At 41.3% G+C, this 25657-nt stretch overlaps 1 protein-coding gene across 20 annotated transcripts in view; it reads right to left on the minus strand.

The window, feature by feature from the left end:
- Positions 1–25657, minus strand: part of NRXN1 (neurexin 1) — a 1744826-nt gene that overhangs the window by 870290 nt on the left and 848879 nt on the right. For 16 of the 20 annotated variants that reach the window (XM_040351628.1, XM_040351619.1, XM_040351617.1 and 13 more), the window contains 2 exons: positions 16204–16407; positions 13510–13536 (listed from right to left, as the gene is read on the minus strand). In XM_040351628.1, coding sequence (XP_040207562.1) covers positions 13510–13536; positions 16204–16407 — 231 coding nt within the window. The remainder of the gene's footprint in view (positions 1–13509; positions 13537–16203; positions 16408–25657) is intronic. The other 4 variants (XM_040351620.1, XM_040351621.1, XM_040351606.1 and 1 more) reach the window with 1 other exon arrangement.

The following is a 25657-nucleotide window of genomic DNA, read 5'->3' on the forward strand; positions in this document are numbered from 1 at the left end:
CGAGAATCACGACGAGAAAATAGAGAGCAGGTTCTCTATTTTTCTCATCTTGACAAGAAACCTGAAAGCCTCGTACACACGCACGGTTTACTCGGCAAGAAAGCTCTGCCAGCAGTTTTCTTGCTGGTTCTTGTCGAAAAAAAACATGAGTGTGTACGAGGCTTTAGGATAGGTTTACGCTAGCAGCATAGGTTGCCGGGCTTTGGAAAAATGATTCATGATGTATCACTCCTCAACCCCTGTTTCAACCACTTAAGGACCAGGCTTATATTTTTTACAAATTAAAATATTTTTATTTCTTTTTTTGCTAGAAAATTACTTAGAACCCCCAAACATTATATATAGTTTTTTTCAGAATAAAATGGCGGTCATTGCAATACTTTGTGTCACACTGTATTTGCATAGCCGTCTTACAAACGCAATTTTTGGGGGAAAAATACAAATACTTATAAAGCCATCCACAACTCTGCCCCCAGTTACATGACTAACCTAGTCTCAAAATGCCAACCTAATCGATCTCTTGGTTCTTCTCAAGACCTCCTGCTCTCTAGCTTCCTGGTCACCTGCTCCCATGCTTGCCTCCAGGACTTTTCCAGAGCCTCTCCCCTCCTCTGGAACTCCTTACTCCAATCTGTCCGATTTTCTTCTACTCTATTAGCTTTTAGACAATCCCTGAAACCCCTCCTCTTCAGAGAAGCCTACCCTTCCCACACCTAACAACTTTATTTTCATTTTCTCCATCAGTTCACCCCCCATAGCTATTACCCTTTGTTCCACTTGACCCTCCCTTCTAGACTGTAAGCTCTAACGAGCAGGGCCCTCTGATCCCTCCTGTATTGAATTGTATTGTAAGTGTACTGTCTGCCCCCGTGTTGTACAGCGCTTCGCAAACTGTTGGCACTATATAAATCCTGTATAATAATAATAATAGTCAAACTTTAGCTTTAGGAATATGTATAATGTTCATATGTCTGCGAATGGGTGCAAAATATTTTTTTTTTTAATTGGTTTGTATGCTTGGAACCTTGGAATCAACAAAAAAGAGGAACAATATTGCATTAGGCACAAACTGGTTTCTGAGAGCGAATATTTGTATGATCTTTTTGTATTATCTTTTTTTTTTTTTACTAAAAATGTAAAAAAAAAAAAAAAAAATATCCAGACCCCAACTCTAGTTATGTAATAACAAATTACAGGACTATGCATTTTTCTTTGGTTAGTCACCTAAGCTATTTGTATGCAGCGTTACATAAATCCTTTCCAGAAATAATTGGTGCAATGGTTACATACAATTAGTTGTTGCAGAAGAAAAGTAGCCAAGACACAAGTGTAAGCTGTAATTACTCAGTAGTCAAAGTTATTGATTAGAATTATATTTTTGGTACAGTCTGAGCCCAGTTATGTCAAACAAACAGTGGCAGTAACACTACACAAATAAATGTTAATTGGAAAATAATACATTATGTACAAAATGTTCACAAAATAAATATTTTAAAGAAACATTGGAAAATATGGACTGTGAGATTATTTTTTAAACCATTTATACCAACAATTATGCTTTTTATAAATGTAAAATGTTGTACCCAGATTAATGATAGCAATTTTAAATTAATATTATCTAATTTAAAAATAATTATAGTATTGTAATTGCTAAATAATTAATGTAAAAGTAATTATTAAAAAAATACTAAATAACTAAACAGCATCTGTATCATTGAAAAGGTCAACGGTGTCCTTAAAGAGGAACTCTGCTCACATAATTTGAAATAAAAACATATTTCCCATTCTGAAGCTTCCCTCTGACCACTTTGCATATTATTTTATATATACTGGGATTCTGTACTTGCCAAATATGCTGCAGAAATCTCCCTCCACTGAGTCTGGCTGCAGCCATTTTAACTGTGGGCAGCTGGAGCTGTTATCTGTTCACTTCCTGGATTTACACAGACACACCTCCAGCTCTGAAGCTTTCATTGGCCCTCTTATGACTCACCCCCCCTCCCTTCCTGGCAAACTCTCACAAGAGTGAGAAAGCTGTGCATGATGTCATAAGCCTAGGCTAATGACCAGACAAGAAACAGGAAGTGGGCTGTATAAGGTATTTACTGCCAGAAAAAAAAAAGTTTTACTATCCAATATTAAAACAACAAGGGCAGAAGATTTAATAGACGGAAAGTTGAAAAAAAGACTGAAGTTCCGCTGTAAATTGTAGCCATAGCATTTTATTTAGTTTTCGGATAGAGTATAGAAGTATTGGAGACTTCTTCATGTTTTCATTGCCACATAGACCACTTTTATCTTTTGTCCACTCTTAAAGAGGATACTGGAGTTATGGCAACCGACGCACAACTGCGGCGGGCGATCCTTAAGTAGTTAATTATCCAATCATCTGCAGATGAAATAGGTAAACAGGGATTTTCTTTTCATATGATTGAATACCGTATATACTCGAGTATAAGCTGAGTTTTTCAGCACAGTTTTTTTGTGCTGAAAATGCCCTCCCCATGGCTTATACTCGAGTCACCTTTTTGCACCTGATCTCCCAGACTTTGGGGACCCAGTACTTGGCAAACATGTAGTGCCACTCTTGCTCTACAAGTGTGCAAAGTTTGTTGTCCGGGGGACCTACGGCCGGGGAGCACTGATTTTTCAAAGCCGGGCACCCCTTCCATAGACTCCCATGTTAAACGGTCATTTCTCCAGTGACTTTGGGGACCAGGTACCAGCCGGTCGTAGGTTCCCTGGACCCGGAACTTGGCACACATGTAGCCCCATTTCTTCTCTACAAGTGTGCAAATGTCAGTCTAGTCATGGACACAGTAAGGCATGGGCAAAGTGAGGCATGTGCACATAGAGGCATGGGCACAGTGTGGCATGGGCACAGTGTGGCATGGGCACAGTGAGGAATAGACACAGTGGGGCATGGACACAATGGGGCAAAAGTGGGGCACAGTGAGGCATGCAGATTTTTTGTGGTAAAATTAGGTGCCTCGGCTTATTTTCGGGTTGGCTTATACTCGAGTATATACAGTAATTGCAGTGAATTTTGTTTGGGTGCAATGTCGCACGATCGCGCAATTGTCAGTTAAAGCAGCGCAGTGCTGAAAAATGGCCCGGTCATTGGGCAGCCAAATCTTCTGGGGCTGAAGTGGTTAACCAATATTGCATTGCCTATTTTTTTTTTTTTCAATAATACATGTCCTTTCTCTGTATGCAGATTTATTTTTTATGCATGAGTTAATATGGGGAATACATTAATATTAAAGGGTCCTTCACATTGTAAGTGAATGGTAATAAGTGGATCGGTTTAAGCGTGTTAAAAACCACACCATCAGTTTTTATTTGGAATAATCTCTGCCTTTAGAAGCAATAGACATTTGTGTCAATTTCTAGGTTATCATAACTGCATTTTAAACTACCTTCCCACGGATTAAAAAGTAAACATAACTTTTTTTTGTTCTTTTTTCAACTTAAAGTAGAAGCTTTCAGCTGAAAACAATTATCTCTAAATTAGAAGTACTTGAACTGAATCAGGATGAGCTTCTCTTGATTGTCCAATACTTAGCCACGAGCTTCAATTAAAAGGCTGTATTTACCTGTGATGTGCACTGGGCACAGCCAAGAGGAAATAATAATGAAGTAATTAAATGTAATTATTGGAGCTAAAAGTACAGCTGTACTCAAATTCAAAATGCATTACATTTTTTAACAAAGGGCTAAAAATATATATATATATATATATATATATATATATATATATATAGAATATAAGGAGAACTGGGTATAGAGTAAAAAAGTAAATAGGGGTGAAAAAATAAAAAATAAAAGACAACATTCATTGACAAAAATAAGCTGGTCTGAAGAAGGCTTTAGTAAGCTTTTTTTTTTTTTTAAGTTCCTAAAGGAGAATAACTTCAATTAGCATTTCTAATGCCGTGTACACACGGGTTTTAAAAAAATAAGTTTTTTTTTATGTCATTAAAAACAATCATGTGTGGGCTCCAGAGCATTTTTCACAATCTTAAAAATGGCCATTAAAATTTTCGAACATGCTCTATTTTTTCACAATGTTTTTAACGTTGTCGTTTGTAAGGTTGTAAAAAATGGTCGTGTGTGGGCTTTAACGACGTGAAAAACCCACGCGTGCTCAGAAGCAAGTTATGAGACGGGAGCGCTCGTTCTGGTGACACTACTGAAAAACGAGAACAGAGCACTGTGGGAGGTTGGGGAGCGCTGTGGCCAGGGCCGGATTCCAGACAAGGCCAACAAGGCCAGGCCTCGGGGCGACAGTGGTTGCAATGGCAGCACTGCGGCTGAGAGAAGAGGACACCTTCACTTTCATATCGGGAGTTCCCCCCTGTCATGCGGATGGTGAGAGGAGAAAAAACAGAGGGAAGAGGAGGTGAGATAGTTCTTGGCAGCAGCAACCCCCCTCCCGGTTCTCAATGTCATTTTCGGCAGCAGCACCCCCAATGCTCAATGCCATTTTTGGCAGCAACACCCCCCCGCCGCGCTTCTCAGTGTCCTGCCGAAAAAGTCCCCCGGTGGATAATGTCGTCCCCCCCGTACTGCGCAGGCGGGGGCGGCATTGAAGGACCCGGCCTTGGGGCGGCAAAGGAAGTAAATCCAGGCCTGGCTGTGGCACACTACTGGAGGTAGGGTGCTCTATAGAGGATGTAGGCTTTACAGCAGGATGGATGACATCGGGAAAGCCTGGCTGGAAATGTTTGAGTTCGGAGGGCACTGAGGAGGCTAAGGGGTCCTGGGGGCACTGTAGGCCACTGGGGGTCACTATGGGAGCTGGGAGGTACTGTGGGAGGTTTAGGCATCTATAGCTGGCTGGGCGGCCCCAGAGAGGAGAGGCTGAAGCCCAACAGTGGGCCATGACTTAGAGAATATTTTTTACATAAAGCCAAAGCAAACCCATCCATTTAAAAGTCAAATGAAACACTCCCACTGGTTGTGATCTCAACCAAACTGTCAAAACTGGTGTCATAACTGATCAAATGTGCAGCATCATGGCAGTTGTAGATTAAACAAATGCCAAGGTGGCAGCTTCCTTAGCTGAAAATGATAGAAGGGTTTACTTCTACTTTAATATTTGAGAAGAATAGCATAGTGAAAATAAAGAGAAAGCATGTTGATGTGTGTCACGGCAATGACAATCACTGCTCTTCTGTTACCCTAAGGCCCCGTACACACGACCGAGTTTCTCGGCAGAATTCAGCCAGAAACTCGATCGGAGCTGAATTCTGCCAAGAAACCCGGGCGTGTGTACACTTTTGGCCGAGGAAGCCGACGAGGATCTCGGCGAGGAAATAGAGAACATGTTCTCTATTTCCTCGTTGTTCAATGGGAAATTTCGGCTCACCGAGATCCTCGGCGGCTTCACAAGGAACTCGACGAGCAAAACGATGTGTTTTACCCGTCGAGTTCCTCGGACGTGTGTACGAGGCCTAATGCTGCGTACACACGACCATTATTCATGTCATGAAAAAAAACAAAGTTTTTCTTGATGTGATTTGTCGTGAATCCTCTCAAGCCTGCCTTGCATACACAGGTTCGTGAAAAAAAATGCTTGAGAAAAGCGCGGTGACATAAAACACGTACGACGGCACTATAAAGGGGATGTTCCATTCGAATGGGGCCACCCTTTGGGCTGCTTTTGCTAATTTCCCTGTCTCATAACTTGCTTCTGAGCACGCACGTTTTTTCCCCCCTCGTTAAAGCGTACACACGACTGTTTTTCACGACATGAAAAACAACGAGAAAAAAATAGAGCAGGTTCTAATTTTTTTTCGGCCATTTTTCTCATCGAGAAAAATGCTCTGGAGCCCACACCAACGACCGTTTTTCACGACCAATTTAAAAAAAATTCATTTTTTTCGTCATGAAAAACGGTCGTGTGTACGCGGAGTTAGAACTGTTTTCTTAATTTGGTATTAGGGCAAGAAAGAGCAGGATACTGTAAAATTGTAAGAATGCTATCAGACATTTTAGGCAAGGGTGGGCATAGTTGGCCATCTTGATGAAGAGTGAAAACAAGCGAGAAGAACCTCATTATTTTCACCAAACATAATTTGGGAAACCAAGTCAGAAAGAACATAGGGGCATTAAAGGGAACAGGGGGCCAGATTCATAAAGGAGATACGACGGAGTATCTCAGATACTCTGTCGTATCTCTCAGAGTATCTATGCGACTGATTCATAGAATCAGTTACGCATAGATATCCCTAAGATCCGACAGGTGTAATTGTTTTACACTGTCGGATCTTAGGATGCAGTCGAAATGTTAAAATTCACGTCGTTTGCGTAAGCCGTCCGGGAATACGGAATTACGCTACGTGCGTCGCCGTTCGAAAAAATGACGTCACTTCGCGCAAAGCATGGCGGGAGTTACAAAACGGAGCATGCGCAGTAGGTCCGGCGCGGGAGCGCGCCTAATTTAAATGGCACACGCCCATTTAAATTACGCGGGCTTACGCCGGAGGCCGCAGGCGTAGTTTTCATCGCAAGTGCTTTGTGAATCAGGCACTTGCGATGAAAACTTGCGGCGGTGTAACGTATCTACGATACGTTACGCCGCCGCACTTCTACCTGAATCTGGCCCAGGAAGTGAGAAATTCAGACAAAGAAAAAAACATTTAGAAGGGAAATGGAAGGAAAAGGTAAGTGATCCAACAATGCACTAGCTTAAAGGAACCTATTTAGAAAATAAAAAACAGACCTTTACAATCCTTTTAAAATGGTATGCACAGAGAAGTACAATGTTTTCTATGTAATAGTTTCCAACCCCTTAATTTTTCTTTACTACAAACAAAAAAGTTATAAAAAAATTAAGTAAGTCCATTAGAAGAAAAAAGGAACAACTGAACACAGTTCCACACGGCTTCCAGAAAAATAAGTGCAGACAACAACCTCAAAGAAAATTACTTTGACACCAGAAGCCAGTCATGATAAATGTCATTTGAAGAATCAAGCAGAAGTACAAAAAGTACCCAATAAATCTGTCTAGCTATTTTTTTTTTATAAGTCTGCCTTTCTTGTCAAATAAAAAAAATTGTAACATATATAAAATTTGCAGGGGTGAAAAGCGTAAATTTAAATATTTGTGATAAATATATATACGCCGCCGTATCTTACCTGGCGGAATTTCGAATCCAGGAAGATTTTGCACCGTAAGTTACGGCGGCGTAGTGTATTTCTTGGCGCGTATTTCAAATTGGGCGGGTAGGGGGTGTGATTCATTTAAATGAAGCGCGTCCCCGCGACGATTGAAATGCGCATGCTCCGTTTTGAAATCTCCCGCCGTGCTTTGCGCGAAATGACGTCGCACCGACGTCATTTTTTGAACTTTGATGTGCGTTACTTTACTATTCACGGACGACTTACGCAAAAAAAAAAATGTAATTCGACGCGGGAACGACGGCCATACTTTAACATGGAAAGTCTATCTATACGCCACAAAACAGCAGCTTTAACTATACACCGGGAAAAACAGACTAGCGACGACGTAAGAGAATGCGATGGCCGCGCGTACCTTCGTGGATCGCCGGAAAAAGCTAATTTGTATACCCGACGCGGAAAACGACGCAAACTCCACCCAGCGGGCGCCAAAGTATTGCACCTACGATCCGAAGGCGTACGAAGCCGTACGCCTGTCGGATCGAAGCCAGAAGCCGTCGTATCTTGGTTTGAGGATTCAAACTAAAGATACGACGCGGCACATTTGAAAGTACGCCGGCGTATCAGAAGATACGCCGGCGTACTTCTTTTGTGAATCTGGCCCTTTATGTTTAAGGTGTAAGGTTTAATAAAATGTTCACGGTAAGGGACATTTTACATTTGGAATTTAAAAGACATATTGAAGTTAAAAAAGGGGTTAATGGTTATTTAAACCTCAAATTAACATTAAATAATTATAAAATCTCAGTACTTTTATAATTTTTTGTCTAATTTTCCTAGATAGTTCATTTGAATTAAAATAATGACACAGTCCACATACTTTTCCAAACCAATAATCAAGAAAATGTGTACATTGTTATATGTAAAAAATAAATAAAAAATTCTAACACGTTATAACAGTTTAATTTTGTGTAAAATGTTCTAAAGAAGTTCTCCAGGAAATTGGTAAGCCTCTTTCTCATACTCGAATGCAGACTGTTTAATAATTTATAGTCTTCAGATGACTGATTTCCATGGAGAGCATACATACATTTCACGTCTAAGGCCCCATACACACCATAGAATCTATCCGCAGATAAATCCCATCAAATGGGTTTCAGCGGATAGATTCTATGGTGTGTACACTCCGGCGGATATTTATCCGCGGATATTTCCGAATTCCAGCAGATAGATATTTGTCGACATGCACAGAATATCTATCCGCTGGAATCAGATCCCACGGATGGATCCGCTGGTCTGTACAGACTCACCGGATCCATCCGTCCAAAGGGATTCCCCGCACGCGTCGTAATGATTCAACGCATGCGTGGAATTCCTTATATGACAGCGTCGCGCACGTCGCCGCGTCATAATCGCGGCGACGGCGCGACACGTCATCGCCAGAGGATTTCCGTGCGGATTTCAATGCGATGGTGAGTACACTCCATCGCATAGAAATCTGCAGAAATCTTTGAGAGGATTTATCCGTGGAAACGGTCCGCTGGACCGTATCCGCGGATAAATGCTCCCGTGTGTATGGGGCCTCAGCCTGTGATCAGTAGTGCTAAGATGGGCTGGGTGCATGAAAGTTGCTCCAACGGATGCTAAAAAGTTGTCAAAGTAAATGATCTGATCATCAGACAAACGTCTTCTAGCCTGACATACACATGTATTATTCAATTGTATGTCGGGCATCTCCCCAATACAAACCTATGAGGTGATAACTTGGAAAAAAGATTATCTATATTTGTCTATGCCCCATCAGACTGTCAGGAGAAGAAAGCCAACCCACCCATGACAATGGTTTCTTGATGTTTTGGGTCAATAACGGAGGAGAATACCATACAATACAGCCTAAACTGTTCCATTGTATAACAATCTGTACATGTGGAGGCCAAAAAAAAAATCAATATTAATTTGTGGTGCATCGCCTAAGAGCTTCCAGATATTTTTAACCCTGTTAAGAGGTAGGAACGGAGACCTTGAAGGGAAAAACGATTTTTGGCCAGTTTCATTTAATATTCAATGTCTTATTTTTTTTACAATTTTTTTTTTTTTTTATATATCTATATCTATAGATATTTATTTATTTATGTATTTATTTATTGATAGATAGATAGATATATATAAATATAACTTTTAATAATTTTTTTAAATTAGAGAAAAATAAGACATTGAATATCAAATGAAACTGACCAAAAAACATATATATATATATATATATATATATATATATATATATATATATATTAGGGGTGCACCGAAATGGAAATTTCAGAACCGAAACGAAACCGAAATAAAAAAAAATCAGTCCGAAACCGAAACCGAAAATGAATTTTCTTTGTTTTCCCCCTATTTAAATTTTTTGGCGGCAATCGATGTGGCAATAATAATTGATGGTTACAGTGGCTGCGTTTGATGGCACAGTGGCAATGTTTGATGGGCACAGTGGCGACGTGTGTTGGCAGTGGCATAGTGGCTGCGAGTGATGGCACAGTGGCTGTGTTTGATGGGCACAGTGGTGGCAATTGATGGGGCAAACTGGCAGTTGCAATAATAGATGGTTACAGTGGCTGTGTTTGATGGCACAGTGGCTACGTTTGATGGGCACAGTGGCGGCGTGTGTTGGCACAGTGGCTGCATGTGATGGCACAGTGGCTGCATGTGATGGCACAGTGGCTGCGTTTGATGGGCACAGTGGTGACGTGTGTTGGCAGTGGCATAGTGGCTGCGTGTGATGGCACAGTGGCTGCATGTGATGGCACAGTGGCTGCATGTGATGGCACAGTGGCTGCGTTTGATGGGCACAGTGGTGACGTGTGATGGCACAGTGGCTGTATGTGATGGCACAGTGAGGCTGCAATTAATGTTTTTTTTTTGGTAGTCGGATAAGGCAAGCATGGCTCAATAACACACAAACGTTAAACGTTTGTGTGTTATTGAGCCATGCTTGCCTTATCTGACTACCAAAAAAAATATCAATTGCAGCCTCACTGTGCCACTGTGAAAAAAATGCCACCTCAGTTCCTCAGTTAGTTAACCCCTAACTATTCAATATAGAAATCAATATTCATTTGTGGTGCATCGCCTAATAGCTACCCGATATTTTTAACCCTGTTAACAGATAGGAATGGAGACCTTGAAGGGAAAACCGATATTTGGTCAGTTTCATTTGATAGTCAGTGTCTTATTTTTTTCTAATTTAAAAGAAAAAAATATATATAGATAGATAGATAGATAGATAGATAGATAGATAGATAGATAGATAGATATTTTTTTTATTAGAAAAAAATAAGACATTGAATATCAAATGAAACTGACCAAAAAACATATATATGTACGTATGTGTGTGTGTATATATATATATATATATATATATATATATATATATATATATTTTTTTTTTTTTTTGTATTTTACAAATAACAAAACATTTATTTACACAGAATGCACCTGTGATACCTAAATTGCAATTGCAAAAAAGTATGCTTGGAAGCGCCTTGTGTTTACCTGACACAAGGGGAATGTTTGCTCAATCCAACCAGTTGGATTGATCAACAATTGGGTAACAATTTGTCTGTAAGCCCACCTCAACCATAGATAATGCTTAGATGAACATTCTCCATGGAGAGACAACTGGCCAGGTTTTAATTTCCCAACTGATCACTATCGTTTCTTTCCAAGATAGGCCAGCACTTGTCAGTTTTATTAATACAGTGCTTTCCCTCCATCCTCCAGAGACATAAATATTCAAGATTGCACAATGCAAACATAAATATCTGCAGAACAATCTTTGGTGTGAAGCTTGTTGACAGCTTAACCACTTGCCGACCGACTCGATATACGTCGGCAGAATGGCACTCCTACGCAAACGAACGTACCTGTACACCGGTCTGTAAAAGTGGAATAGTGAGCTTGCTCGCCACAGGAGAGTGCGCCGGCGGCCTGCGATCGAGGAGAGGCAGAAAGGGGGAACTGCCTATGTAAACAAGGCATTTCCCCGTTCTGCCTAGTGACAGGACAGGGATCTACTGCTCCCAGTGATCAGGAGCAGTGATTTCTGTCATGTTTCAGTAAGCCCATCAACCCTACAGTTAGAAAACCTCCCAGGGAACACATTTAACCCCTTGATCGCATCTAGTGTTGAACCCTTCCCTGCCAGTGACATTTTTACATTGATCAGTGCATTTTCATAGCACTGATCAATGTAATAATGTCACTGGTCCCCAAAAATTGCAATTCGGGGTCAATTTTGTCCGCCGAAGTCCCGCTAAAAAATCGCAGATCGCCGCCATTACCACTAAAAACAATAAAAAATAAATGAAAGTCTCTAAATCTATCCCGTAGTTTGTAGACACGATAACTTATGAGCAAACCGCAGAGGTGATCAAATACCACCAAAAAGAAAGCTTTATAAGTGGGGGGAAAAAGGACATACATTTTGTTTGGGTACAGCGTCACATGACCGTGCAAGTTAAAGCGACGCAGTGCCATATCGCAAAAAAAATGCTCTGGTCATTAAGCGGATAAAATCTTCCGGGGCTGGAGTAGTTTAAACCTAACATTTGCCCATCTGGTATAAATGTGCCCCCCTTCTTTATGAGTTATAACAGATCAATAAAAGGAACTACTAAATATTATAAACTCCCTTTTTGCCCTGTACACACGATCGGTTCATCCGATTAAAACGGTCTGATGGATTTTTTCATCAAATATCCGATGAAGCTGACTTTCATCAGTCTTGCCTACACACCATCAGTTAAAAAAACGATCGTGTCAGAACGCGGTGACGTAAAACACTACGACGTGCTGAGAAAAATTAAGTTCAATGCTTCCGAGCATGCGTCGACTTGATTCTGAGCATGCGTGGATTTTTAACCGATGGATTTCCCCACAGACGATGATTTTTTTCTATCGTTTTTTTAACCATCAGATCATTTTTAAAACAGGTTCTAATTTTTTTTCACCGATGGGGAAAAAAAACGATGGGGCCCACACATGATCGGTTCGTCTGATGAAAACGGTCCATCAGACCGTTTTCATCAGACGAACCGATCGTGTATAAGCGGGACTAGGTTAAAAAAAAAACAATTCCGATTTCTAAATAATTATAATACCTTATTTTCCGGCGTATAAGACGACTTTTTGCATCTAAAATCATGCCCCAAAAGTGAGCACAGTGAGGCATGTAATAATGGCACAGTGAGGAGTCGTCTTATACAGTGAGAATATCCCAAAACCAACATTTTATCTGGAAAATTAGGGGGTCGTCTTATACGCCGGCAAATACGGTATATTATTTAGAAAAAATATATATACCGTATTTATCGCGGTATAACGCGCTCCCGCATATACCACGCACCCCTAAAGTTGCCCCGAATCCTGTGGAAAAAAGTTTTTTTTGTACTTACAGTTTTGGTGTCTTGCGCGGCGTCCATCGGCGGCCTCATAGTGTCCGGCGTTCGTCTGCGGCTTCGGGTGTCCTCTTCGTCGTGTCCGGCGTCCTTCTGCGGCTTCGGGTGTCCTCTTCGTCGGGTCCGGCGTCCGTCTACGGCGTCCTCGCGTCCTCCCCGCTCGTTTCCCGTGCCGAGTTTGAATACTGCGCCGACATATACCGACCGCAGTACACTCGTGTATTGTCGGGCAGGCTCGGCAACTCTCGCGCTGACGTCCTGTACGTCCAGGACGTGAGCGCGGAAGGAGCCGAGACTGCCCGACTTCACCCGAGTGTACTGCGCTCGGAATATGTCGGCGCAGTATTCAAACTCAGCGCAGGAAAGCGGGTATCGGCGTATACCGCGCACCCACGATTTTGCCCTGATTTTCAGGGCAAAAAAGTGCGCGGTATACGCCGATAAATACGGTATTATAATATATAACATATAATATAATATAATTATAATATATTGCAGCCTTTCCCAACCTTCTTTTCTCGATCTATACCATTCTCACGATCCAAAAATGTGGATGGATTTATACTTTATTCAAATGAAGACTGTAAATCACAAAACAGCCTGCCTGAGATAAGGCTTTTGATGTTTCCCTGAATTCCTTCTTTACGTAAACACAGTAAATACAATACTATATAATGTTGGTCTAATTTATCAATTTTTGTTTTTATCAAATCTTCTTTTTTTTTCTTTTATATATAATCAACAAAAACAACATGCAACCCAAGCTCGTCTTGAGAGGTCAGAAAAAATAAATAAAAATCTAATAGTCTAAGAATTTTAACACATAATAATTATAATGAAAAATTATTGAGTTCAAATAAGCACATCAGTTAATATGCATAAAATAGATAAAAGGCAAGAAAATCGTTTAAAATGTTGAATAGGCACTTACTGGAATTACAGTTAATCCTGATACAGTCTAGATAGGGAAGAATAGATGAGAAATGAATATTTATCCTTCAAGGTATTAGCTGCAGACATCCAATAAAATTACAGTCCACCCTTCCGGGGACAGACACATGTACATCTGGCCAGTGTGTATCATATATATATATTCTTCTATCCAACTTGCCCACAGACACAAAATCTGTCATGTTAATAGTAAGTTAAAATGGCCATTTCAAACAGCGCTACATGGAAACCAATCTAGGTAGGTTTTATTTCAGTCAAAGATAAGCGACCTAGACAGGCAGCTACCTCTTCCCATAAATGCAAGAACATTTTAGTAAGAAACTGAATGACATATGTTCCGTCACAATGGGGTACAGAGCTTGCCTTAAAAAAGATCAGCCATCTTGGACAGTTATGTCTCCCCTCAAAGGCTTAAAAAGCAGAGAAAAAAATATTACAGTAGCTGGAGTATCAAACTTCTTAACTGTAGTATTTTAAATATCTTGGAAACAAATTACTAAATGTATTAAACACAATTTTTTTTTTTTTTTTTTATTTAATAGTCAAAGATTTTACAGCTGAATTGTTGAAAAGCATAGGCTTGTTAAATCAGCTTTAGACTTCTATCTTCTGTAAAAAAAATCCTCAATCATTTAAAATTGTAAAATTGTAATGATAATTATGATTATATATTTAAAAAAAAAAAAAAAAAAATATATATATATATATATATATATATATATATATATATATATATATATTTAGCAAAGAAATGCATGACACTGTTAACAGTTCTAATCTGGATATATTTTTATATTATTTTAATTTTTTATTGGCCTTGAGGAGCACATTTGTTAAAAAAAAAAAAAAAAAAAATCAAAGATTTAGTTTCCATTTAGCAGCGTTTGTCACGTGTCGTCAACCGCATCAGAAAAGTGGTGGCAAACAGTCTGGGATCAAAACAGGCACACGTCTTTCCACAGGAAAAAAACTGCAGTGATGGATATTTTTCGACAGATTCTGCATGTGAGCCACTAGAGGGAAGCAGAGCAGTGCCTGAAATATATTTATTATAGATTTTTCTTTTTGTTGGAATATATATTGTAATAAAAGGTACTTTAATCACGAGTCCACTTGGATATGGCTATGTCATGTCCATTTTTTTTATTTTTTTGTTGTAAATGTATTTTTTTTCTTTTTATTAACCTATTTTTGTGCACCAACTACAGAGGAATAAATATAAAAAGAAAATAATAGCAGCACAAATAAATTAACAACACAAAGAAACATAAGGTTTTATGTTTATAAATGTCCAACCAATCTTTTTTTTATATATATTTTTTTAACATTTTATTTTTAATATAATCGCTTAAATATAGTTGTGTGCTTTGGAAGCCCACTACAAAAAAAATAAAAAAAAAGTTTTAAACATTTTTCTGTGAAGAATTAGTGTGAAGTATGTTCACCAGACTGTTTGCTAAGGGCCGCAGACCTTGGTCTTTGAAGGTTTATGTTCACTTTTGATCGAAGACATACATAATGCAATCACAAAAATAAGTATTAAGAAGAAATACAAAAAAATAAAGAAAAATAAAGAACAAAAAGTGATTTTAGTGTACAAGAGACTGTTCAAAAAGAGAAGATACAGAATAAAAATATGTGCCAAAGGTTCTATTCCCTATGTTTGCCTACTAACATGTTCATGCTAATAAATCAAACACGTTGTACTTTATGTATACTGGGCCAGATTCAGAGAAGTACGCCAGAGTATCTGCTGATACTCCGGCGTACTTTCAAATTTTATTTGTAATTCACAAACAAAGATATGACGGCATTTGGCTTAGATCCGACAGGCGTACGGCTTCGTACGCCTTCGGATCTTAGGATGCAATACTTCTGCGACCGCTGGGTGGAGTTTGCGTCGTTTTCCGCGTCGGGTATGCAAATTAGCTGTTTACGGCAATCCACGAAGGTACGCGCGTTCGTCGATTTCTCTTACGTCGCCACTAGTCGTTTTTTCCCGTCGTAAAGTTGCACTTGCTATTTAGGTGGTGTAATATTAGACAGCCCATGTTAAAGTATGGCCGTCGTTCCCGCATCAAATTTTTTTTTTTTTTTTTTGCGTAAGACGTCCGGGAATACGAAAGGATGTAACGCACGTCGCCGTTCAAAAAACACGTCGGGGCGCCGTAATTTTGCGCAAAGCACGGCAGGAAATTTCCTAACGGAGCATGCGCAGAACGTTCGGCGTGGAAACGCGCCTAATTTAAATGGTACACGCCCCATTTGAATTAGGCGGGCTTGCGCCGGACGGATTTACGTTACGCCGCCGCAAGTTTACAGGCAAGTGCTTTGTGAATGAAGCACTTACGCTTAAAACTTGCGGCGGTGTTACGTAAATGACATACATTACGCCACAGCGCAAGTACGTGAATCTGGCCCACTGCTTTTAAAAACTATAATAATAGGAGATCCGTGTGATAAAAAGAAAATATAATTTTTAGTCTTCTCTTTTTAAACTGTTTAATATCATAAAACTGTATTTTTGCAAGCAGAAATAAATAACGTTTGCGAGTAAGTAATTAAAATAAAGAAATAAATAAATAAATAGATAGATAAAATAAAGTAACTAGAGAGGCAAGCAAGAAGAAAGATGTAAGCTTGTGAGAACAGATTCATCTTGTTTTGGCGTTACCTAAGTTAACCGTAAGTTTTACGCGTCCAGCATCCAGTTCCAGTCGTAAAGTATCTGCAGATTCTCTTGAAGTGGTCGCCATTAAAATACCGTATGCACGCTGCGACCGGAAACGCAAAGTCACATCTTCTGCCTCCGTGTGCATAACAACCGGAAGTTGTATTTTCATAAACATGCTTCCGTCATAACTCAAAATAGTGGCCTCTGAAAGAAATATATAATAAAGTTTTAATTATAGATTTTTCACGGTTAATTTTGGTAAAATTTAGTTATGAACAATATTTGGCCCTCTTGCCCCAAGTTAAAACAGAACAACAGATATAATCTTCTTATGGGCACTTGAAACTTAAAGCGGGGGTTCACCCAAAAAAAAAATTCTAACATTACATTGAGCCGAGTTGTGATAATGACATTATGCTGACTTTTTAATTTTGTTGCCGTACATACCGTTTTATCTATATTTTCACTGCGGCTTCCGGGTATGTAATCTGCGGGACTGGGCGTTCCTATTCACATGCTAATTGATTGACATGCTTCTGACCGGCGCATACAGCGCGTCACAAGTTGCCGAAAGAAGCCGAACGTCTGTGCGCATGCGCCGTATAGAGCCGACTCAAAGTCCGGCTTCGTTCGCCAACTCGTGACGCGCTGTATGCGCCGGTCGGAAGCAGGTCAATTAATTAGCATGTGAATAGGAACGCCCAGTCCCGCAGATTACATACCCGGAAGCCGCAGTGAAAATATAGATAAAACGGTATGTACGGAAATATAATTTAAAAAGTCAGCATAATGTCATTATCACTACTCGGCTCACTGTAATGTTAGAATTTTTTTTTTGGGTGAACCCCCGCTTTAAGGCCCATACACACGATCGGACTTTCCAACAACAACGGTTCGACGGACATGTTTTATCGGACAATCCGGCAGTCTGTATGCTCCATCGGACAATTGTTGTTGGAATTTCCACGGACAAATGTTGGCTGTGCATGCTCTCAAACTTTCCGACAACAAATGTGTTACGTCGGAACATCCGATCGTGTGTACACAAGTTCATCGGACTAAAATCCAAAGTACAAACACGCATGCTCAGAACAATGCTAAACATCAGACAACAATAGCAGAAGTTGCCCAAAGGGTGGCAGGAAAGAGCTGAAAAAACACGTGATTTGGTGAATGTTGGCTGAAAAAGTTCTGCCGCGTGTATGCATACCAAGTTCATGGCCAACGCCCCTTTGGACAAAAATCCATGTAAAAGTCCGATGGAAGTCCGTCAGCAGCACTCATAAATATGTACATACCATAAAAGCAAGTAAAGAAAAAAAAATGTTACACTGTCAAAATAGTGATATATAATAAAGTCTTTCCTCAATACATTATCAGAGGATATAAACCGTCACATAATCCAAAACACAGTTGAACCTCGGATTACGAGCATATTCCATTCTAGGAAGTGGAAAAAACACACTATAGGCAGCAGCTAGCCAGATAGCAATACAGGCGCGGCTTTTTTGCTCCCGTAATCCAAAGTACTCGCATATCAAAGAGAGTTTTCCCATTGGAAACGAAAATAATTTGTTCCGCATTGACTTCAATGGAATGCAATACCGAATGCGGCCAGAGGTGGGGGACAAGGCACGAGGACACTTCGGCTCGTTTTCTGCGCCACTGTACCTCAGGCCAAATGAGGTACTGCAGGCCAATGTTTGGCTTTTCTCGGCTCCTGCGCCCCCATACCTCAGGCCAAATGAGGTACTGCAGGCCTATTTAGCTTGAATTTTGCTTGTCTTGCGAGCCAACATTCGCAAACCAAGTTAGAATTAAAAAAAAAAAATTGCTCGCAAATCAAAATGCTCTCAAACCAAGTTACTCTTAAACCGAGGTTCCACTGTATATGTTTAAAGTGATGAATATGTCCAAACACCAGTTAATCCTTAAGTGAAAAAATGTTAGCAATACAAATCTGACAGGTGTTCTAATCCCTCTCCAATCTATCCAAAACTAGAAAGAAAAAAAAAGTTCTGCATATTTCTGCTATACTTAAAAAAGAAAAAAAAGTTAAATTAGCAAAAGCTAGGGGTGGAAGAAAGTGGAAGTTTGGGCTGTAGCAACCATCTAATGTTAAAGTAGAACAATAGGCAACACTTTTTTCTATGTTGGATAGAATAAGTGAGGCCCCGTACACACGACCAAGTTTCTCGGCAGAATTCAGCCAGAAACTCGATCGGAGCTGAATTCTGCCGAGAAACCCGGCCGTGTGTACACTTTCGGCCGAGGAAGCCGACGAGTTCCTCGTCGAGCCAAATAGAGAACATGTTCTCTATTTCCTCGTTGTTCAATGAGTTGAAACGATGAGTTTTGCCCGTCGAGTTCCGGACGTGTCTGAGGGTTATAGACCCTGTCAGTTTTTTTTTTTGCCATCATTGTTCTATTGGGGAGATTTCCCTTCACTTCCTGTTCCATAGCCAAAACAGGAAGTAAGAGGAAATACCTGCAAATTATGGCAACTACTTGGGAACCCTCAGGTCCTCCTTGGAAGATTTCTCCTCTATTACTTTTCTGGGGACTACCCAAAATTTTTCTTTTGGAGAACTTTAACACTGAGGCAGTTTTTAAAGTTCCCAGTGCCTCTTTGAGTATGTTCTTCAGGGGTAAAAGGAAGACTGCTGGCCAAAACGTAAAGATCTGCTAGTTGCCAGAAAACTGTCAACTTGATGGTTTACTAAAGAGAGTTCTAAGTGTAATGCCCTGTACACGCGATCGGTTCGTCTAATGAAAACGGACCGAAGGACCGTTTTCATTGGACGAACCGATCGTGTGTGGGCCCCATCAGTTTTTTTTTCCCATCGGTGAAAAAAAATAGAACCTGTTTTAAAATTTTCGTATGGTTAAAAAATCGATAGAAAAAAACGATCGTCTGTGGGGAAATCCGTCGGTCAAAAATCCACGCATTCTCAGAATCAAGTCGACACATGCCCCAAAGCATTGAACTTAATGTTTCTCAGCACATCGTTGTGTTTTACGTCACTGCATTGGACACGATCGGATGATGGTGTGTAGGCAAGACTGATGAAAGTCAGCTTCATCGGATATCTAATGAAAAAATCCATCGGTTCTTTTTTATCAATTGAACCGATCACGTGTACAGGGCATATGAGATGAGATGGGTGTAGGTTCTTAGTGTGCTGGGGTGCCAAGTGTGTTGGAATTACTTCTCTATACACTGTGCTGTACATTGCCTACTCCAGACCAGAGACAGAACAATTTTTTATGCTGTGCAGTATGTTACATACTCCACAGTATCCTTTCTTTTTCACCTTAATGCACCCTATTTTACTTGCCTGAGCCATGGAAAGTCCCACGATGCGAACGCGCTCTTCCTTTGCCCGGTCTTCTCGGGTCTTCATTGGAAAGATTCATAACAGCGCAGCCACTGCTGTCAATCAAATCCAGTGACGTGGGCGCCGGGGGGTGGGGCAGAGTCCTGTACTCAGCGGCAATGGACGCTGACAACAGTACTCGGGAGCGCACCTGCGAGGTAACCCCCTTGGCAGAGCGCTTACCAGAGGGGGTTATCTGAAGTGGGGAGGAGCCGAGACAGCCACCGTGGGACCCCAGAAGACAGTGTTCGGGGCCACTCTGTGCAAAACAAGATGCACAGTGGAGGTAAGTATGACATGTTTGTTTTAAAAAAAAAAAAATCTGCAGACCTTTAGTGTCACTTTAACCACTTGTGGACCACCGCACGATGATATACGTCAACAAAATGGCACGGCTGGGCGCAAGGGTGTACAGGTATGTCCCCTTTAAGAACCCAGCCGTGGGTCGGGAGCACACACCGGCGGCTCGCTCGCGACCTGATCCGAAGCTCGTGACCGCGCCCGCGGGACCCACGGACCGAATTGCTGCCGGTGTCACAGAGCTAAAGGACAGGGAGTGTAAACAAACCTTTCCCCGTTCTTCCTAGTGGCTTGTCAGTGATCGTCTGTTCCCTGTCATAGGGAACGACGATCAGTGACGTCACACGCCCAGCCACGCCCCCCTACAGTAAGAATCACACACTAGAGCACATTTAACCCCCAGCACCCCCTAGTCAGCACCCCCTAGTGGTTAACCCCTTCACTGTCATTGCCATTTCCACAGTAATTAATGCATTTGTATAGCTCTGATCACTGTAAAAATGACAACGGTCCCAAAAATGTGTCAAAAGTGTCTGATGTGTTCGCCAAAAAGTGGCAGTCACGATAAAAATCGCTGATCGCAGCCATTAGTAGTAAAAAAAATATATATATTAATAAAAATGCCATAAAACGTTCCCCTATTTTGTAGACGCTATAACTTTTACGCAAAACAATCAATAAACGCTTATTGTGATTTTTTACCAAAAATATGTAGAAGAATACGTATCGGCCTAAACTGAGGAAAACATTGATTTTTATATATTTTTGGGGGATATTTATTATAGCAAAAAGTAAAAAATATTGCATTTTTGTTCAAAATTGTCACTATATTTTTGTTTATAGCGCAAAAAGTAAAAACCGCAGAGGTGATAAAATACAACCAAAAGAAAGCTCTATTTGTGGGAAAAAAAGGACACCAATTTTGTTTGGGAGCCACGTCGCACGACCGCGCAATTGTCAGTTAAAGCGACGCAGTGCCGAATCGCAAAAAGGGGCCTGGTCCTTTAGCTGCATAATGGTCCAGGGCTTAAAGTGGAGTCTGTGCACTCCCCTGTCTCAAAGAATCATGTGACTTGGACAGCACAGGTGCTGAAACCTGATCTGACACTGCTTGTGCAGCACTGAGCATGTTCGAAATCTGCAAGGCTGAAATCCAGGAAGTCATACAGTCTGGCTTCATGATGCCCACACTTAAGATGGCCCCAGTCAATTTCTATTTTAGAGTGTGTAAATGCTGTAACAACCTAACAAAACGGACCTTAGTTTACAGGCTAACTTTACTAGAATACATTAAGCTTGTGTATTACAGGGGTATTTATATTTAAAAAGTGAAATTGTGGCCGGAACTCCGCTTTAAGTGGTTAAGCAAACACCTGAATGTGCCTACGGTTGCTTCTGGCAGAAAAAATTTATTGAATGATTTCTAAAGCCTTATCAGACGATGCAATGTGCTCTAAAATGTAGCAAATGTAGCATTTTTTAGAACTAATACATTATGAAATCATTAAATGAGGGTGCAAATTTGCAAAAGCTAAAATGCTGCGCAAAATGTTGGCGCTATATAAATCCTGTATAAATAAATAAAAGCCTCCCACATGATACATACAAAACCTACAGGAAGAGAAGATCCTACAATGGTATCTGTACCGTTAATAACATACGTCCGACAGGATGGGCAACCCGAAACATTAAATACAAATCAGGCTCTAAAAGCTTTTACAAACATTACAAAAGGAAAGACAGCAGACAACGCACAAGGAAACAACTGCCGCTAAAAACACAGACATAAAATGGATTACAAATGGAAAAGCCTAATGGACTATTAGATGAGGAGGGATTATGGAAGAGTGAAATAAATCATTTTCTCTTATTCTTTCTTTTCTTTTTTTCTTTTTTCTTTTAACAAAAAATAAGCATGTGTGTCTAGAATACTGGTGTGTGCATACACCCCTGCAAATTGTGGCCCAAGGAAAACACTATGCGCAAACTGTTGGCGCTATATAAATCCTGCATAATAATAATAATAATAATAATAATAATAATATAGTGAAAAAAAAAAAAAGAGACATACAGTATAGACCTACTCTATATAGTGTATACCTGTGAGAGCCTTAACCTAAAGAGAGGCTCCCGCTGTGCTCAACAATGAAAATGAGAGTGTGAGCCAAATTATATTGATGTGACATCTGTCATTCCATCTGCCGCATTCCATAATAAAAAAAATAAATAAAAAAAAAGAAGCCAACCCTGAGATTAGACTGATGTTTTTTGTTTTATGTATAATCAGGGAAAGATCATAATGCCAAAATAAATCATGCTTACTTTATGGTGGCAGGCTAAAAAACAAAATAAAAGTGCATGTTGTTGCCTCCATAAATTGTAGGTTTTAACGCTCTTATAAAGCCAGATTTAGTGAGTAATAAAAGGAACGAGAAGCAAATACAATGCAAAAGCTCTCTTGTAAAAGTTACAATGGATTAAAGGGAAACTAAAGTTATTTTTTTGAATTGTTAAGTATATGTAAAAGTCATCAGTCTCATGTAAATAATCTTAGCAAGGGTTGTTATAATAATTTTTTCTGTATGTAAAGTTTGGGGCAACCATATATGATATATATGCACTGCAGTTGAACTATAGGCAAACAGCTAAAATACACATGTAGCGCCAGTGGCGGTGCGTCCATAAAGGGCGCACGGGCGCTGCCCCCTCTCTCCTGCCACCTGTCTATCACCATAGATAGTTCATGCACTGCATGAATCTATCTATGGTCGCCGCTGACACCCCCTATCCAGGTGCCCGACCCCTTTTTAGGCACTGAGCACCTGAATTACAGTGGCAGGGTATTTTTTGGAAGCACCTGATTAGAGCCATATACAAAAAAGTGAACAGCGGGCGCCATGCTGGGCGCTCACAGTTCACTCAGCGTTGTGTTAGGAAAGCAAATAAAATTTCGCTTTTCTAACACTGAACTGCCTCTCAGCCAATCAGGTGCTAGGTTCTTTTACCTGTCACCAAAGCAAATGAAATTTCACTTTCCTAACACTGAACTGCCTCTCAGCCAATCAGGTGCTCGGGTCTTTTACCTGTCACCTGATTGGCTGAAACGACATGTGCTGTGATTTGACGCCACCTATCAGGCATCCAATCATAGCAGAGCATGGGAAGAGAGGATGGGAGAAGACATTGAGGAGCGAGGAGGATAGAGGACCATGACCTGCTGCCCCACCGAGACAGGTAAGTGTCGGGCGGGTGGGGGATGCACACTGGCAGCATTTAATGGGCACAGTAGTGGCAAATGATGAGCACAGTGTCAGCAATTGGTGAGCACACTGGCAGCAATTGATGGGCACAGTAGCGGCGATTGATGAGCCTACTGGCAGCAATTGATGGGCACAGTGTCAGCAATTGATGGGCGACCTGGCAGAAATTGATGGGTACAGTAGCTGTGTTTGATGGCACAGTGGCGGCAATTTATGGGTACAGTGGCTGCGTTTGATGGGCACAGTGGCGGCAATTGATGGCACAGTGGCTGCGTTTTATGGGCACAGTGGCTGCGTTTGATGGCAGAATGGCTGCATTTGATGGCACAGTGGGGGCGATTGATTGGCAGAGTAGTTGCGTTTGATGGGCACAATGGTTGCAATTGATGTTTTTTTTTCAGGTTGTTTGCCCCCCCCCCCCCCAAAAAAAAATTGAGCACCAGCCTCCACTGCGTAGCGCTACCCCCAGAGGAGCTGCTTAAGTACTGTATGTTTGGTTCCATACTCTGCCTCTCAACCCCAAGAACAGTCTCAGCCCCCTCTGGCACACCTGTCAATAGTATAAGTGCAAGGACCAATGATAAACTCACACGTTATGATAAAACACAGAAATTGTCTAAGATTTCTGTGAAAAAGTGATAGACAGTAACAATGCACATATGTCATGTGAATCAACTGAACAGTAGACTGGACTGGATATGCATCCAGGATCCCCTCTCAGGCTGGATACCCCCGACTAGCCATGGATGCCTGTGAACAAGCAGTGAACTGACCCGGGAGGCAACACCTCTCCCCTACATCCAGTCTCTTCTCCTCCCTCGTGGTGACTGTTTTCCCTGAGGAAAACAAGATTAAGTCTTTTGTTCTATTCCTCCAGAGCATGACGGCTCTTGTATTTCCTGCCCCACACAAGGCTATGAGGCCATTTTAGATGAGTACTACATGTCCCAGGATCCTTTGCAGCTGCTCCTGATGCTGTTAAAGTCCTTGTCATTGGCTGTGTTAATTGCCCCCCCCTCTGATTGGCTCCTTCTCCTCCTGCCAATAGGAACACAGGGGAGGGAGCAGAGAGCGGCTGGATGCCTGTGGAGCCCCACTCGCATTACCTTAAGTCAGTGAACAGAAGAAGGGGAGAGAAATCCCCCACAGGGACTGACGGGCTCTTTCTCCCTCAGGAGAGCCTGTGTACTTGGCCGGGGCACCCGCTACACACAGATTTTATATATGCATACACTCTGTATGTAATGCAATCCTGGTATTTAATGCCCCTTAAGACCCTCATACTGTTTGAGGTGTGTGTGAGGGCAGAGGTTTTGGGGGGTTCATGGTTGAGTTCCAGCACCTATTGTTTTTTTTTAAAAAAGCCCTGATAAAATGAATGTATTAACAGTTTAGAATTAAAACAAGTCATTTGCTGTACTTCTGATCCAGGAGGCACCATAATAGCAGTCAGGGCTTTTTTTTCAGCAGGAACGTGGGAGAACGCAGTTTCGGCACCTCCTGGACTGACGGTATGTAATGTCATGGGGTGCTGGGGTGTGCTGCAGGGTATTGATGCTCACTGATAGCAGATCTATTCTAGCTGGAGGGGATCTATTTTTGCAGAGGGGTCTATTGTTGCTGAAGAGGTCTAGTGTTGCTGGTGGGGGGCCTATTGTTGCTGGGAGGTCAGTTGTTTCTGAAGGAGATCTACTGTTGGGGGAGGGGTCTATTGTTGATAGCTGCCAGAGAGTCTATTAATGCTGGCTGTGCGGAGATCTGTTGAAGCTGCCGGGAGACTATTGTTGCTGGGGGGGGGGGATTTTGTTGTGGGTGGTACATTGTTAAGGGGATCTATTGTTGCTGGCTGAAGGGGAAACCAAATACCATACAAATTACTTAGCACAACAAAATGATACTTGGTTCTGTATTGTCTAAAAGGGGCGGTACTGGGAGGTGGGTAGGTGATGGAACCAAGGGACGTTGCTCGGAGGTGGGTAGGGGCGGAGAAAACAAGTGACTCGGAAAAGGGGAGTTCCTGCACCTATTGTCTGAGAAAAAAAGCTCTGATAGCAGTTAGGGTTCCATCATATACTGTAGTTATCAGGGCCGCTGTTAGGAATCATGGGGCCCCGTACAGCCTACCTGATGCCCCCCCCCCTTCACACACATACACGCCTGACGGTATTCTATACAATATTTTCACCAAAAAAAACATGAAAATCATTATTAATGGACACAAATGCCATCCCAATTCCCCCTCCTAGTACAAATCTCCCCTGCCTGCACAATTCCCCCAATCCCTCCTATTAGCCCTGAATTTCCTCATCGGCTCCTGGTACACAATCACCCGCATCTCCCCTCCCAGCACAAATCTTCTTTCTTCAATCCCTCTCATAGTACACAATATTCCCAAAAATCCCTCCTCCTAGCACAACCCCCTCTCGGGGCAGGGGAAGGAGCTCAGCGACGGCTGGCCAGGTTCATTATCCCTCCATGTCTCTCACCCAGCAGCTAAAAGCCGGCGGGAGGGAGAGG

This window comes from Rana temporaria, chromosome 4 (genome assembly GCF_905171775.1).
Source record: "Rana temporaria chromosome 4, aRanTem1.1, whole genome shotgun sequence".
Classification (NCBI taxonomy): domain Eukaryota; kingdom Metazoa; phylum Chordata; class Amphibia; order Anura; family Ranidae; genus Rana; species Rana temporaria.